Source organism: Orbicella faveolata, unplaced genomic scaffold (genome assembly GCF_042242905.1).
Source record: "Orbicella faveolata isolate gen_17 unplaced genomic scaffold, um_ofav_v1 contig_25, whole genome shotgun sequence".
NCBI lineage: Eukaryota > Metazoa > Cnidaria > Anthozoa > Scleractinia > Merulinidae > Orbicella > Orbicella faveolata.
Window position 1 is genome coordinate 23103537 of NW_028301553.1, and position 15288 is coordinate 23118824.

General features: G+C 38.3%; 1 protein-coding gene across 2 annotated transcripts in view; it reads right to left on the reverse strand.

The window, feature by feature from the left end:
- Nucleotides 1-854: 854 nt before the first annotated feature.
- Nucleotides 855-15288, reverse strand: part of LOC110055888 (uncharacterized) — a 33394-nt gene continuing 18960 nt past the window's right edge. Inside the window, exons 8-11 of one of the 2 annotated variants that reach the window (XM_089294316.1) lie at nt 9829-9945; nt 7207-7237; nt 4720-4918; nt 855-3970 (exon numbers count right to left, since the gene is read on the reverse strand). In XM_089294316.1, coding sequence (XP_089150442.1) covers nt 3839-3970; nt 4720-4918; nt 7207-7237; nt 9829-9945 — 479 coding nt within the window. In that variant the 3' untranslated portion in view covers nt 855-3838. Of the gene's footprint in view, nt 3971-4719; nt 4919-7206; nt 7241-9828; nt 9946-15288 lie in introns of both variants that reach the window. The other variant, XM_089294315.1, reaches the window with a different exon arrangement.

Here is a 15288-nt window from a genome sequence, read left to right on the forward strand (position 1 = left end):
AAAAATAGCGGTAGTTTTGCAATAGCAGGGTCCAAATGTATTTGCGAAGTACTTAGTTGTAGCCTGTAGAATATCTAACCACCAAACAACACAGGCGAACACCAATAGAAGGCCGATGCAAGGAAGATGTGAGACCAATGTACGGTCCATGCCCACGTCAGAAAATTAGTGCAGCTGCGGTTGTTTTGCAGGTGGAGTAAAGTAGTAGAATTATGATTGAGATAAAGGTGGAAGACAACAATAATGTGGCAGTGATTGTGGAAGAGGAAACTTCGGAAGGGGATGATGACCTTCACTTTACGTTTAGAGTTTGGTACTGAAAATATTTGCTTTGACGCTGGTAACAAAAGTGTACTAAAAAACGTCGCGCGGATTTGAAATTCGCGCAGAGTTCAAAATGTCTCTTTAATATCCTCTGCAAACTCTATGTTGTTCTTTTCTTACATTTCTAGCGCTTTTTTACGCCTTTCAGGCGATTTACGTTTTATCGGTCATTCATAAAGGTTTTCGAAGGGAAGGAGAATACTTCTCGAACGAATTTCAAATTCACACATTCCATCAAAACGGTTCGAGATGGATTACTGACCAGCAAAACCTAAACATAGGGAATGATTTGAAGTCAGGCACCGGTTTAAAGGATAGATAACGTTACCGCTGGATAAATCACTCTCAAGCGGATAGCACAGTTTGTTTTGTCAACACTTTTCTACTGGACAGCGATTTATCCCGCGGATTAAGCTTTATCCACCCTTTGAACAACCTTGCCCAGGAGTATCCGTACATTTGTCTAATATGTGCGTTCGAGTCAGGATAGTGCCTGTCTATCGGGGCCAGAAAGATGACGACAGTCTACGTAATTTCATCAGCGTTTAATGCAGGTTACTCAAGACTACCAAAAAGCATTACAGCAAATCAATAACAATCGCATACCAGATGACCTTCTGGCAGACGGAATAAAAAAATTCGTCGACTTTACAGCCGATTTAAATACAGTGTTTAGAACCAGGTTATCAATACGATTCGCCCAACAGTATTACACAATCACCACTCGACTATGCCAAACCCGCCTGTACTTTTTGGCCAGCGTGGCCTTGGCACTGGGGAAAAGAGGAAAAGGTAAACACCTTTTACCCTTGCCAAGGCCTCTCTGGCTAGAAGGATCAGAGGGCTCTAGAACAAGAATGACGAGTCTTCTTGTACTCAGTAAAATTTTCCTCTATGCTCAGCTTCGTTGGTCGAAGACGGCAATCATGAATCACCATCAGTCATCAATGATCAATCGCCAGAAATGATTTGTAAGTTCGACCATAATCACGTGACTCTGGCAATTTACCAGCACATTCCATGAGCAACTTGTCTCTCTGTTTCACCACACCCACGTAAACCAGCCGAATAACTTGAATCATGATGGGGGAATCACGACAGACGAATCGCGTTTTGAGAAAAAGGTCGACACACTGCACTGAAATCGGCATTAACAACAACGTGAACTATGATAATAATTTTAACAGCTTTTCTGTTGGTTATAGTACAGAAATCTACTGATTCATGTGCAAACCCTCGGATGTACACCTGACCTAAGATCCAATCAATTTGTAAGGAAAGGGATCATCTCCACCTTGTGTGGATTTTCACTGGTAGTGCGGAGCTGCTTTATAACGATAGTCAGATTAAATTCTATTCTGACACCGAACACATGAAATCTTCGTGAAGTAATTCACGAATACAGCTCTTTTTCTCTTTTTCTCTTTTTTCAACAACCTAAAAAGTTGAATTTAAGCTTTAGGACTAAGAAGTTAACATGAAGTCCATCAAACGGCACTTAAAAGCTAGATATCACCTCGTTTGGTATCCTGCGGGAAAGTACTCTCCTGTCAGCATTTTCATTTCTTTGGCTTAGTGCAAAATGACAGTTTACCAACTTTTTGGTCTTAAGAAAAGCCAAAAAGCAACTCTTTTCCGTAAATTACTGGTTGACCAGGTGCTTATTATTAAAGCAGACGAGAAGACACTTGGGGGGTGGAGAGGGAGAGGATGTTTGTTGCACTTCCGAGGGTTGATACGTAATTAAGTTAAAAGTTGATATATTTGACAATCGTTACTAAACTGCTTGGATTCACCGCAGCTCTGATTGCCTGGTATGTTGTATTGTGTGCAAAATCCATATCACGAAGTATATAACGAAGACAAAGCGATGAATTAGACAGCCACAAAACACTCACGGCATTTGGAAACACTGAAGAAAATAACGAAAACACTCGCCTGCGGCTCGTCTTGTCAAAATTTCTCTCATGTTTTCAAATTCCCGTCGTGTTTCATGACAGTACAAAAGATTGCTTTGGCTTACGGATTTGTTAACTAGAGAAATAATATGCTTTATTCAGAAACAAATCGAACTATTACTATTTATTGCGTTCAGCTTTAGTCTCAGAATGAATTTCTGGGACTCAGATTTTCTATAAAAAGCGGTAAATAAAATGAACCACGGATCTCCCTTTTATTTTAAGCTGGTCACTATTTTACTTAAATTTAAATTCTAACAAACTTGAATTAGTAAGGGAAGTGGTATTAGCCTCCATCCGCATAACAAAGATTATCAATAAACACATTACTGTATATCGCTGATCTCGGGTAAGAACCTCACCATTGAAATTGAAATCTCACACAGAAATTTGCATACTAAATTAACACTGCTATCAAAAAATTAAGTTGGTAGAGAAACAATTTTCTCCCTACTCTACAAAAAAAACTAATTATTTACAACTTCTTAAATAAGCTCACCAAATATCATCATATTGAAGCTGCTTGATCTATAATCATTAAAACTATTTCCCCGATACAGCTTAAAATTGATCGTCAAGCGCAATTAAGGCATAACCCAGAGGGTACTTTGTGCGTAGCATACGGCTACAAAAGTAGAAGAGAGACTAACCCTTCATAAAAAAAAAAAAAATTCCTGCCTAAACTTTTAGAGCGTTTGTACGACAACACTTATCCACGGTTGCCAGCAATCATTTTTTGGAATGTCCAAATCATGACCACAAACAACAGGCAGTTCTTAATTTTTGCCACAAGTACATTGCAGACAACTAGGATTAGCGCTATTTTTGTTAAAGAACGTTTTAACTCTGACTAAAAAACGTCAATATACATTCATGAAACGCATGAATGCCATCTAAAAATCTACAAAAACATGATTTGCTATGGACAAGAGACGATTTTACCGAATATTTATTTGCTGGGGTTACAGGTTTCTTAGCAGCTTATGTGTCAATTACTACTATCCTCGCTTCATGGAAACTCTACTCTGCACAGTCACTTTACTCAAATCCATACAAATCTTTCTTTCCATTGCTGGCCCTATTCAGCTTCTGCCTACCACAACAACTAAAGCTGCAGAGAAGGAATATCTAGATGAAGGGAAAAAGCTGGAAGCTACCCACTTTCACCAGCAGCAAGTTTTCGCTTCGATGCAATTAATCTATATATTCAGGTTAACTCACAGGTTTTCGTCGCTTTTCATTACCACTAAACCTTGATTGACTAATTATTTTATTTGTCTACATACTATAGAGCGTTTTCACTCACGTGGACACCAACAGTCACACCAATTTATCGGAAAAAAAGAAAGCGTTTACTTAAGAATAGTTTGGTTTGATACACCCACATGGTTGCCGTTTCATTGTTTTGGGACACAAATACAGCTACTGTGACGTCAAGTGAAAACACTCGATAGATAGAAAAAAAAAAATAAAAATAAAAATAAAAAGCTCGCCTTTTGCCTCGCCCATTTCTCGTCACCGCCTGAGGGTCCTTACTTGGTCCACGTGGCTCATCTTTACATGGCGTTTACGTCAGCGTACTGTATTTCAGCGGGACGATTGGTAGGGGAAGTCGAAGACCTTTGCCCGCCTTGTCCGGCAGAGAATTCGGCAAGTTCAGCATACTGAAGTTCCCCAGGCTTGGGTTTCTTTGAGATAAATATATAATCTGTTTCAACACTGGCTACTCATTAATGCCTAAATTTAACATTCCCCCCCTTCCCCCCCCCCCCCAAACAGTATTTCGTTATGTCGCCCTCACATTTTTCATTCGATATTTATACAACCGAATAGACAAGCGTCTAAATTTTCCATTTTCGAAAATGAGGAGAGTTTATAATGCTGAATATTAGGTTCAAACCTTACATTTTTGCTTCTAAAAACGGAAACCTCTTTTCCTCTTTTGCCAATGTTACGCCTGTTAATGGTGAAAATAAACCTACAACATATTTTTTTTTTTGTTGCTTAATAACATTCCTAAAGAAAAATACTTGCTATCATTTAATTTTCGTTAAACAACTTTGCCTTAAATGTTGCTCCTTTCCTTTCCTATTCTTTATGCCGAATCACGTTCACTTTTGTCGGTACTTCCCAACCTTTTGCACGGCAGTCTCCTGATACCATATAATAAAGCTTTGTAAACAGATTATGACTGATTTTTTCCTTTAGGTGATGGGGTGTTTATTATTCATGGATGACCTGTATTTCGATGCAACAGCCCCTTGGCCATTTTGAGGAAATAGCAAAAAGGCAAAGCTCCAATTACAGTTGAATTTAAACTAAACGCCTCAGATCAAGCAACCATATGATATCACACTACTTTGTCAAATTTGCAAGGTAAAACACTGGTCAGAATGTACCCTTAATTTGACACTATTTTACTCAACCACATACGCACCTTCGGTTTCTTTTTGGATTTATCAACCACAGCATACTGTGGTAGAGCTGGCTCCTTAACCGCTCCTCTGTTACCAGTCCGTGCAGTATCATAAAGAACTGCGGGCACTGAAGCGGTATTGCCGCCTCCAGACTGGCGATTAGCTCGGCTATCATATCCTTTGTTTACTTCAATATAACCTTCATCCTGCACGTTTCCCCTGCAAAAAAAAAAAAAAAAAAAAAAAAAAAAAAATCACTTAGTAATATACTTTAAGTATCAAAAAATCGCTGAGCTCTGATTAGGAAATGAAAAAGGTTTCTTGTTAAGCCAACTTGTGATATTTGAAACAATCATGTTTCACGTTAAGGGTTAAGGGTGGTCAAAAAGAATTTAAGGAGATGGCCACGATTGCGTGACACAGCATAACTTTACAGCAATCACTTGAGCTGTTTTGATCGTTACGACTGTAAAAGAGTTGTAACAAAAAACTAAATGTGTTATGTATACAGTACGTAACAGATAAATAACTACAGTCAGCTTAATTTCTATCAAGTGAGACCAAATCCACATTTATTTTATGTCTCCTCGAATATTGCTGGAATATTACAGATGATTTTCAAACAGAATTCTCAATCAGCAATGCGTGATGTATTTTTAACTGTGTGATTCAATTCGAGCTAAATGATTTGTTTAAATCAATTCTTTAAGCTTATTAGTATTGCTTTATTGTTTTAATGTGTCGTTATTTTAGGTCCCTTTTTTAACCTCGTAAAAAATTATCGCTTATCTTAAATATTTATTGCATTCTACCATTCTTGACATTTTTTTAAAACTAATTTTTACTGTTAGAAACATATTAATGCTAATTCTATATATTTTTAATGGCCCTTGAAAATGACTTTGGGGAGGTCTAAACGTCCTGATTTTTGCCTCTTGTCCACGTGACTTTGGTCACATGGACACGAGGGTGTGGAGTCAATCCGGTACATTCTTGCCGTAGGGAAGAAATTCCTGTGTAACCATTCTTTTCGTTCCTAGTGTAAGATTCCCGGGAAGGGTGGTTCAGGCAACTTATAAATTATTTTGGCTACGAAAGACAAGTATAAAACTGACGATGAATTGACGGCGTTTGGTGCGATTGATTTTCAACCACGCTGTAAAGATTCAAGAAACTATTTATTTATATTTTTTTACGGGGACTGGGACGTAGACCTCGGAGACTCAAGACATTTCATATCGTTAGTGTCGGAGCCCTCGGTTTACGCAACTCGCTTGCGTTTAAATCAAATTTCAATACCAGGCTTAAACATTGAAGTGATGGGTTTCAGTCACGCAGAAAAGTGTAAAGATGACTGACAATGAGTGGATTTATAACCAACCTCTAAAGCGCATTTTCTGGGAATAAGCAAACAGGTAAAACCCACAAAAATTAATTGTTAGGTCTATGATAAATATCTCACTATATATGATATACCATCATGGGTTAGATCAAGGCATCAGGTCAGATCGAATTGCATTCGTAATGCTATCGGAAGTGTAACGCTTACATTCTGTTCACTTTACATTTTGTTTCTAGCATGAGAGTAGGCTGTGTACACAGGCTAGCATAAGAGCCGAGTCAAACCTTTGTAGCAATACACGAATTACCCTGAACTTATTTTCGTGGACTGATTTTTGATTCCTCTGATATCAGTATCTCTTCATAAGGCAACAAACAACAGACTTGAGCTTAAAACTGGCTTAAATACAGAGCGGCGTAAACGTTCCTGAAATGGCAGACATGGAATTTTAATCCGCGTGACAATCTGTTTTAGGAAACCCTTTTGATAAAAGGTTGCAAATACCGAAGTCCTAAAAAACTAACTGCAACCTAACAAAAGGAAAATGAAGGGATCACAATGGGCCGATTAAAATATGATATACTATCATATAATGCGCACTTTCCGAGAGTCAGCAAACAGGTATAAATTACAAAAAATAATTGTCACTAAAGGTCGAATTGGGCCAGATCGAGGCAGAATGAATTTTATTCGTAAAATTAATGGTGGTGAGAATGTACAAGTATGCTGTCTACTTAATCTGGCGTTTCACTTGCATTGCACTTGTTTGGTTTAGCAGTGGATTTCTTCGTAGTAAACAAGTGACAAGAGGCTGCCCAGGCATACGGCCTCTGATTTATCGTTAGTGTTTTTTTTTTTTTTTTTTTTTGCAAAATCTATCTCAAAGAAATTGCTCATCAATATTATTAACATGCACAATTGATTGTGGGCTCGTGCAACGTTCTTAACGTTTTTCAAAAAATGCGCTGTAGTTACCTGAGGTTATTCATTCCAAATTGCGCGTGACTACCAACACTGAATTGACTTACAAAGGATATGCTATCTACATACAGAACGTCCAAATGATTCTTCTAGTTCTTGAGCAACACGTTTGGTTATTTACAATACAGTACACTGCTACTTACACTATTCACCATGTGATTTACCACTCTTTTCAAACACTTACCCCACTTCTCCGTGAGATCCACTGTTGTGGACTTCTTAGCGAGACCAAAGCAACAACAGACAAGAGAAAAAGGAAAATTATTCTCGTCAGTGTCTTCAACGAATTTTCAATCACAAAATATTGTTATGGTAATCAGTGCAGTACCTTTTAAAAAAACCCAAACAACAGTACTGGGTAAATGTAAGATGAAGTCTTTTCGAAGAAACAACTCCTTTGCAGAATATATAACAATACCAACGAACAATAGAAACAATATAGCAACGAACAATAGATAAGTAGATAACTTCTCTGTTTCCTTATTTTCCACCGACACGACTCGAAACCCGACACAACTCGAAGTTTTCGAGGTTTTCAAGTCGTTCGAGTTTCGAGTGACCGTCTATTTGACCGGTACTATAGTAATAACAACTAGTTTCATTGACACGTTAATCGTTAAGACGAAAAAAAGAGGCCCATGCGCGCATTTCGCATCGTTTTCACATGGCGTCAATCAACTAATCAATCAATCAATCAATCAGTCAACCTACCAATCAGTCAATCAATCAATCAAGCAAAAACTCATGTTATTAATGTGTCAAAGTTTAGCTAGCCGAGGGAAAACAACGCTATAGTAATTGGGGACACTCAATTACAGTCTTCTAACTGCTGACTAATAAATGATTAACAATTAACTAATAGGGGCCTAGATGAAAAGCTAAGAATCTGAAATGATATACATCGTATATTTATTAACTATTAATCACTAAGCTAAAACAGAAAAACCAACATGGCCGCCGAAATGATGTGCACTGTTACATGCAAGTCGGCGACAGTCTTATTCAATTATTTTTAACGTGCACCCGTGGGTACCTGTCTTATATTAAGTCGCCCCGTATCTTTAACATCTAGAGAGGTCAGAGTCATGTTGTAACAGCCTGATCGATCGTGGATCACAAAGCAACCAAATTTCGACGAAGATAAGTTGAGAAAAACCTATTTCTAATCATCTTCAACACGTCAATTTTTTGTTTTCCCGGTTTTCGTATTCTGTACCAAACATTTCGCGATCAAGAGAAGTGCGAGATATACTTAATCCCCCATAAGGACCCTGTACCTAAGGTAGTCCGTCTTAAATAAAGAACTGGTTCGTGCTTAGCGTGCCTATATCGAGTTATGGATGAACGCGGGAAGTTTGAGAGCACGAAAGAAGCGTAAGAGTTGCTCGAGGCGTAGCCAAGAGCAACTGTAGCTTCTTGAATGCTTTCCAAACTTCCGGCGTACATCCATAACTCGATATACATGTGCGCACAGCTGAAAACATGACCCAATAATTTTATAACAGAGAGACTGTTAACAACCTGGGCGCTAAGACATGTTTTATTTGTGATTAACAATAAAGCTCTCACAATGCACGGTGAAAGAAAACAAAGGATCCTATTGTCTGGTTAAAAACACGCCACAATCAGTTGAGCTACAGTTGAACGGAAGCGCTTCATCTCGTTCCTAAAATTGCCAATGAAAAATTCGCTTCTTCGAATTCATGAAAATGTAGGCAAACTTAGTCAAAATACTTAAGTTTTAGTAAACATCTTAGCCTGGCAAAACTAAAAGGCTTGAAGTAGGGTTTGGAGTTTTCAGAATGATGTTCACATTTCCGCAGTTTTAACAAAAGGAACTCGTAGCCAAACTCGACGGAAATTTTGTAGCTAAAATGAACCTGCACACGTCATGTTATTAACGCACGGCCGTGCGTATAGAGATTTTTACCATGATGGCTCAATGAGAATTAGGTTTAAGTAAGACCAGCGCGCGCCACTGCACGTTATAAAATATTTTCAGCAATAACACCCAGTTCTTCCGCGAATGCTACTTCCGTGTTGCGTGGATGTTTTCATGGAGGAGACTTGGAAGATAAAATAGAACAATTTCGTGTTCTTGGTAGAAGACTTGAACTAGCTTGTAATGGAAGCTTATGCGGGGGAATATATCATTAAAAAGAGATCAATTGCATTTGCATTTGAAAGGACTTCCCGCATTAGCCTCAGTTCCAAGCTTGTTCCAGTCCGATACCGAGAATACGAAATTATTCTATTTCATCCTCCACGTGGCGGACCGCGCGTCCTCAAAACGAAAATCTCCGACAGTGTTTAAAGTTTCATATACACAATCAAAGCAGCGGAAAAACAGCCCAAATTCGTTTTGAGGAGGAAGTTCTGGCGAGCATGACAATTTTTCCGAAGGTGAGAATATTTTGGGGATATAAGATATAACCTTTATTTACCCTCGGCAGTGTTATAGCACAAGTGCTAGTGCGGCCGACGAAACAACTGAAACAATAATTCAAATTGAACATAACATTCTTGTTTTGCTTCCTGATAGATCATACTGCCTGGCCAAGGAAATTCCCCGAGAAGGTCACCGCGATTCACGGTCTCTTGCACAGCCTAAACCTCCGTTCCGAGCTGCACTTATGACAATTTGTTTGTTTGGTTGCTTTGTGTTCGGGCGTTCGTTTTGTTCGCGCTCACTTAGCTGATCATTTCTCTGTCGTTAATTAAGATTTTATCGTTTGGGCAGATGACATCTGCGGGTTTGCCTTAACAAAGTGGTCATTAAGTGAGGCTAACAATGTAAAACACTCACCCTTTGTGTCCCTCTTTTTACACTTCCTCTTCCTGTACACATACCAAGCTACACCTCCAGCGGCGACCAGCAGAACACATGGCACCAAGACGGCAACGACAATAATCCACAGCTTACCTAAATGTACAAAACGCAGACACCTATCAAAATTTACATTGCGTCAAGGTGGTAACCCGTAGACCTTCTTGTTTAAACTGGATAAATTTGATTTCTAGTAAGTTGCACGCGTAGCCATTAAGAAATGAACTTACAATAGAACAATACACAAGAACAATATACTAAGGTGTATCGATAGAGTTTTTTCTAGACTGCGAGCAATCACTCTTTTCCTCGAGAACCGAGGGGAAGAATGCAAAACAGGTAAGCGTGCCAGCGTGACTGCAGTGAGCATGACGGGCGGGCAGCGATTCCGCTATACCATACAAAGCATTTTCAAACAGCTTTTGAATAGTTATCCCTTAAACAGATCGATATGAAAATTACACCAATAATTAAAATTGGATTGCAGTTTGGTACAATGTATTTTTAAAGGCAATCGATATTTCCATGGAAAATCGGTAGAACATGAATTTTGCGCGAACCATATGTGGTAATAAGAAAAAACTTACAACAGTGCGTACATACATACATACATACATTTTATTTGTTATCAAATTAAGGTTACAGTATACCTTCAGATCGGCAATTTTCTTCAAATTTGGATTTTTGGTTCAAACTAATGGTCGAAGAGTAATCTCTAATTTCTGAAAACAAAATTGAAAAAAACCTAATATTGGCGGAGAAATGGATGTTTTACGTTATGGCCGGAAGTAAAAGTTCCCTCTTGATTGACAGCCCTATAACGTGTATGCAATCAACCGAGACTACTTTCGCGGGAATATTACCGATATTGATACCACGAATTGGCTGGCTACTCAGTTAATCAGCATTGTTAATCCAAGCATTTTTCGTGTTAGATGTAATTCTATTAAGTTATAAGTAAACATGGACCACGGAAAACTCCGTTTACCAGTTCGAAAGAGCGAATAATGAATAAAAATACATCAATGAGTGAAGAAGCGAAAGTTGGTCTCGCGGATGAAGCTACGGACGTATCAAGCGGGCAAAAAGATCGAGTCAAGAGAAGAGAAAGGTTGTGTAAAATTTGGGAACTCGACAGCGATAACAGCGATGTTTGCAGTGACTCTTTTGTTGAGTTCGATACCGATGAATCGTCCAACTCATTGAGATCCATTGCAATATTATCCATGCACATTTGCTCTGCCGCGCTTTCTTTTGTTTGTCCTCGTCGCCCAGCTACTCTAACGTTCGCATCCTTTTTCGTCTTCCCCATTTTGCCAAACCAGCTTCAAGAAAAACCCAGCTGCAGAAAAATTATCTCTCCGCCTTGAGCGCATTGCGAAACGCAAGGTTTTTTTTGCAGATTCACGCGTAAATTTCACCGCGAGTTAATGGTAGTAAATTTTCCAATCGCTGATTGGCTCAGTGATCTGAGAACTCAGTTGAAGGCGTTTGTGGGCGGAGTTTGTTTGCGAAGTAAGATATTTTTCTTAGCGCTGTTTTCTCGGATAAATTTTTTCACTTGAAGCAGACACTTTAAAGAGTTACAACTCAAACGGAATTTGTTTGTTTGCCCTCAAATTTGGACAGTAGCTAGATTAACATATAAAAAACAAGAACATGTCTGCGAATTGTTTATTTCGAAATATTTTTTCTCCGAGAGCGATTTTCGTACGATCACTTCACATTTTTTTAATCCTATTTCGAAAATGTTCTGTAACTTTTTACTACAATTGAATATGGAAAAACGCAGACACTCTTTTTTAGCGCTTTTTGTCCTGAAACCGAGGAAAAAAATAAATTGGCGAAAAACAAAATTCGCTTTGACTTGTAGCTTCCAAAAGGTGATTAGGACGCTTGCATTTGGTGACCGTGAAAAAATTGGCAATTCATTTTATTTCAAAATTTTTGGTATGGTTTGATAGCCAGCTCTATAAGCTTTAATTTGATATAGGGGCTTAGGTATCTACAGCTTAAACCGGACGCGCTACATCGCTTGGACGCGAGACACCCCTGAAGGTATACGGTAACCTTAAAATTACAATTATAACATGCCCGCGGATAGCTGAGCTATTCTAGGCGGGTCATGTTTGGACGAGTGCGTTAAGAGCAAATGCACGGAAAAATCGAGCAAAAATGAAAGAATCGTGGCCAAGGTCAAAAATGAAACCAATCTTAATTTTCAATTTGTAGCGAGGTATTAACGAGTTTTCAAAGGTTTCGGGATTTCTTTCTCAAAATAAGGCCGGGTTTTCGAATTATTTGAGGAAATTGATTTTCGCACTCTCGCTGGCGAAAACTAACAGAATAATTAGTATAAATTGGCATTCGCGTGAATGTCTTTGCGTAAATAGTAAAGCCTATATCATTGCAAAGAAAGAAACTAATTTAAAAGGAGGAGTATTTGACACTTTATTTAGGCCTACTTTTTGGTTCTAGATGATGTTTCTTGCTACGAGAAAACACATCCTTTGAGAAGGTTTCACCACAGTCTCAGCAAATCGAGTTTCACCTCATAATTACAAACCGACCATTCGATATGTGGCCATTGTTCAATCGGGCTCGTTTTTTGGCTATTACGCGTCTAAACGCTCTACTTACACATCATATAAAAATTGGTCTGAGCTTTTAAAAGAGCACTTTAAAAAATGCTTTCGAAAATTGATTAGTTTCACTAAAATTTGAACTAATTAACATATTCCCGACACTTACCCCTAAGCGCAAACACGCAGGTTTTGAATGAAATTATTGCGCTAAACTCTGCTTCACAGCTTAAAAGGATGAGTTACTTTTACATGCCATCCAGCTATTCTCCATGTTATACTGCGGTCCAGATCTTGTTAAGGAAAGTTTAACTCAGTTCATTCGGTCAGGGGTCACGAGTTAGAGTCACGGTAACGTCAGCTCCTTCAAAAACGGCAGTAACGCACACTGATCGAAATGAAATTTTCAAGATCAGGAAATGCATTCAAGTGCCACAACAAATTTATTTCATCTACCCTTACAATTTGTGTCCACTCGGGAAACTCGGATTAAAACAGTTGGATTTGATGTGTTTTTGTACTCTACTTATTCGATGCATAGTGGCTATTCCAATGGCGGCTATTACAATGTCTGGAAGTAAGTTAATACAGGATCATAATCTTTTGGCAGGTTCATAATCTCTTGGTTAATGTCGTTCAGTTGAGAGGGAAGGGTTTTAATATAACCGGAACACAATTTCCTTCATATTAAAATGGGCCTTCACCCGGGAGCTTTTTTTTATGGGCGAACGGGGGTGGAGCTTGTCAATGGCAGTTTACCGTACCTTTCTATGTTATTTGTCTTTTGCAGTCCCAGAATGACTGGGCCATAATTATGCTTTAAATAGATAAATCCAAAAATTCTTCAAGTGATGCAATTGTTACATTACAAAGCGAGAAAGTATTTTATGGTGGACAGCAGCTACACTTTTTCAAAAAGTCTTCGACTCAGGTAGACCTGTTTCTTGAAATATCTCGAGTACAGCTAAGCAAAGGAACCATTCTATTGACTCCGGCAGTGATCGATATCCGCAATGGTTGCCAACAATGGTAAGAAACGAACACGCCTTGCTCTCCAACGCCTCTTCAATTACGACAAAGATAGGTCCCTTGATAAAGAGTTCCTGATTTCACTTCTCTTTTTCCATGCCAGGAGCGTCAAGCATTGTAATGACAACGCGTGGCTAATTCACTAGATCAAAAACTCTGGAAATAGCATTCTTTTCAGATTCAGGATTTGGGTACCGGTCTAATACTTAGGAAAACATTCAGCACATAATTACTATGATCTGTATCCTTTCTGAGCAAGATCGCTATTAACCATCAAGGCGAACGTAGAGCAAGGACGATCCACCCCTCCTAATAATTTATTTGTTAATTTCAACATTGTCTTAGGAATTGCATGTCATTCCGTGCATCAGCTAGCAAACGCTTTACACGTGGAAAAATGGTGATAGTACATAACTGAACGAGACATGCATCACAGGCTAGTAAAAGGGCGTGATAATATACTGGCCATACAGTTATTTCTGAGAGGCTTACGGATACATTCAGGCACTTTATACAATCAATGGTTTCATAGAAAAGCATTCATTTCAGGTTCAAGGGATGATTTATGATAGTTGTACAGTGATAAAGTATACGCTATGACCTGGTGACCTTTGTTAGAGTCTAAGTGATGAACTTAAATTTGTCCTATTTTATATCAATATAATCCTCTATCACCACATTCATCGCAGCATCAGATTAACAGAATTAAAAACCTTCAATCAATATTTTGGTATTGGAAGCGGAGTTTTTGAAACAACAGTTTATTAAACCGCTTTTAGCTCAAGTGTCAGTGTCTCGTTACCGTGAAAATATGCAAAATAGCTGGAATTTCAAAGAAAATTCTCAGATTTTGGTAACGTTTCTCAAAGCGCCCGCTGAAAAACCCACGCAAATTTTTATATCTCGTGCAAGAAGAGTATTTTGACACCTTACAGCCATAAAATGAGCTCGATTCGAGTTCGGCCGCATAACCAAAAGTCTTTTTGCAATTATAGACTAAAACTTGCTTTACAACGGCTATTGCCAAATCTTCATCAAAGGATGTGTTTTTCGCAGTAACGGCTATCATCGGCAATCGAAAAACAGACAAATATAGAGTGCCAAAGACTTCTTCTTTTAATATCAGCATCTTTTTCCCATAGATATAATCTTAATTATTAACGCAAGGACGTTTTTGCAATGCTATTTTTTGCTTATTTATCCGGCCATTTTCTGGCCAAAGAGAGCACGAAATCCATTTTCCCAAATATTCCTGAAAGAAGGCCGTATTTAGAAAACTGAACCCCAAAACCTTTGAAAACTCATAAATACCTCTCTATAAACTCGAAATGAAGGTTAGTTAAATTTTGACCTTGGCCACGCTTTGCTTTATATTTCTGTGCATTTGCACTTTGGTGCATGGCAAGTAGAACATACAAGAAGAAAAATAAAATATATACGTTTGATCTCAGGTTAATCCCAAAAACATTTAAAATTACACTTTTTGCATCATTATAGTAAATGAACCGACAGTTGAACATTCTCTTGAAGCCATAAAAGTTCTGTTGGTTTTCTTTTTCGCGATCTCAAGAACGAGACTTGTTGTTATGATCACTCCAACTTAAATTTTCGGGTAACTTTTGATATTGAGCTCTTCTCCAAGAATATTGAAAACGGCTTGATAGATGTTTTCAGAACGTTGATTAGTCATGCTTGATAAGTATGGGTAATCAAATAGTGACGAGTGAAATATTTGAAATTATTTTACTTGCGTTATGTCAAGATTCTTTTTCGCGATTCCAAAAACGAGGCTCTTTCTTAAGGTCACTGCCATTATAATTTTCGGGTA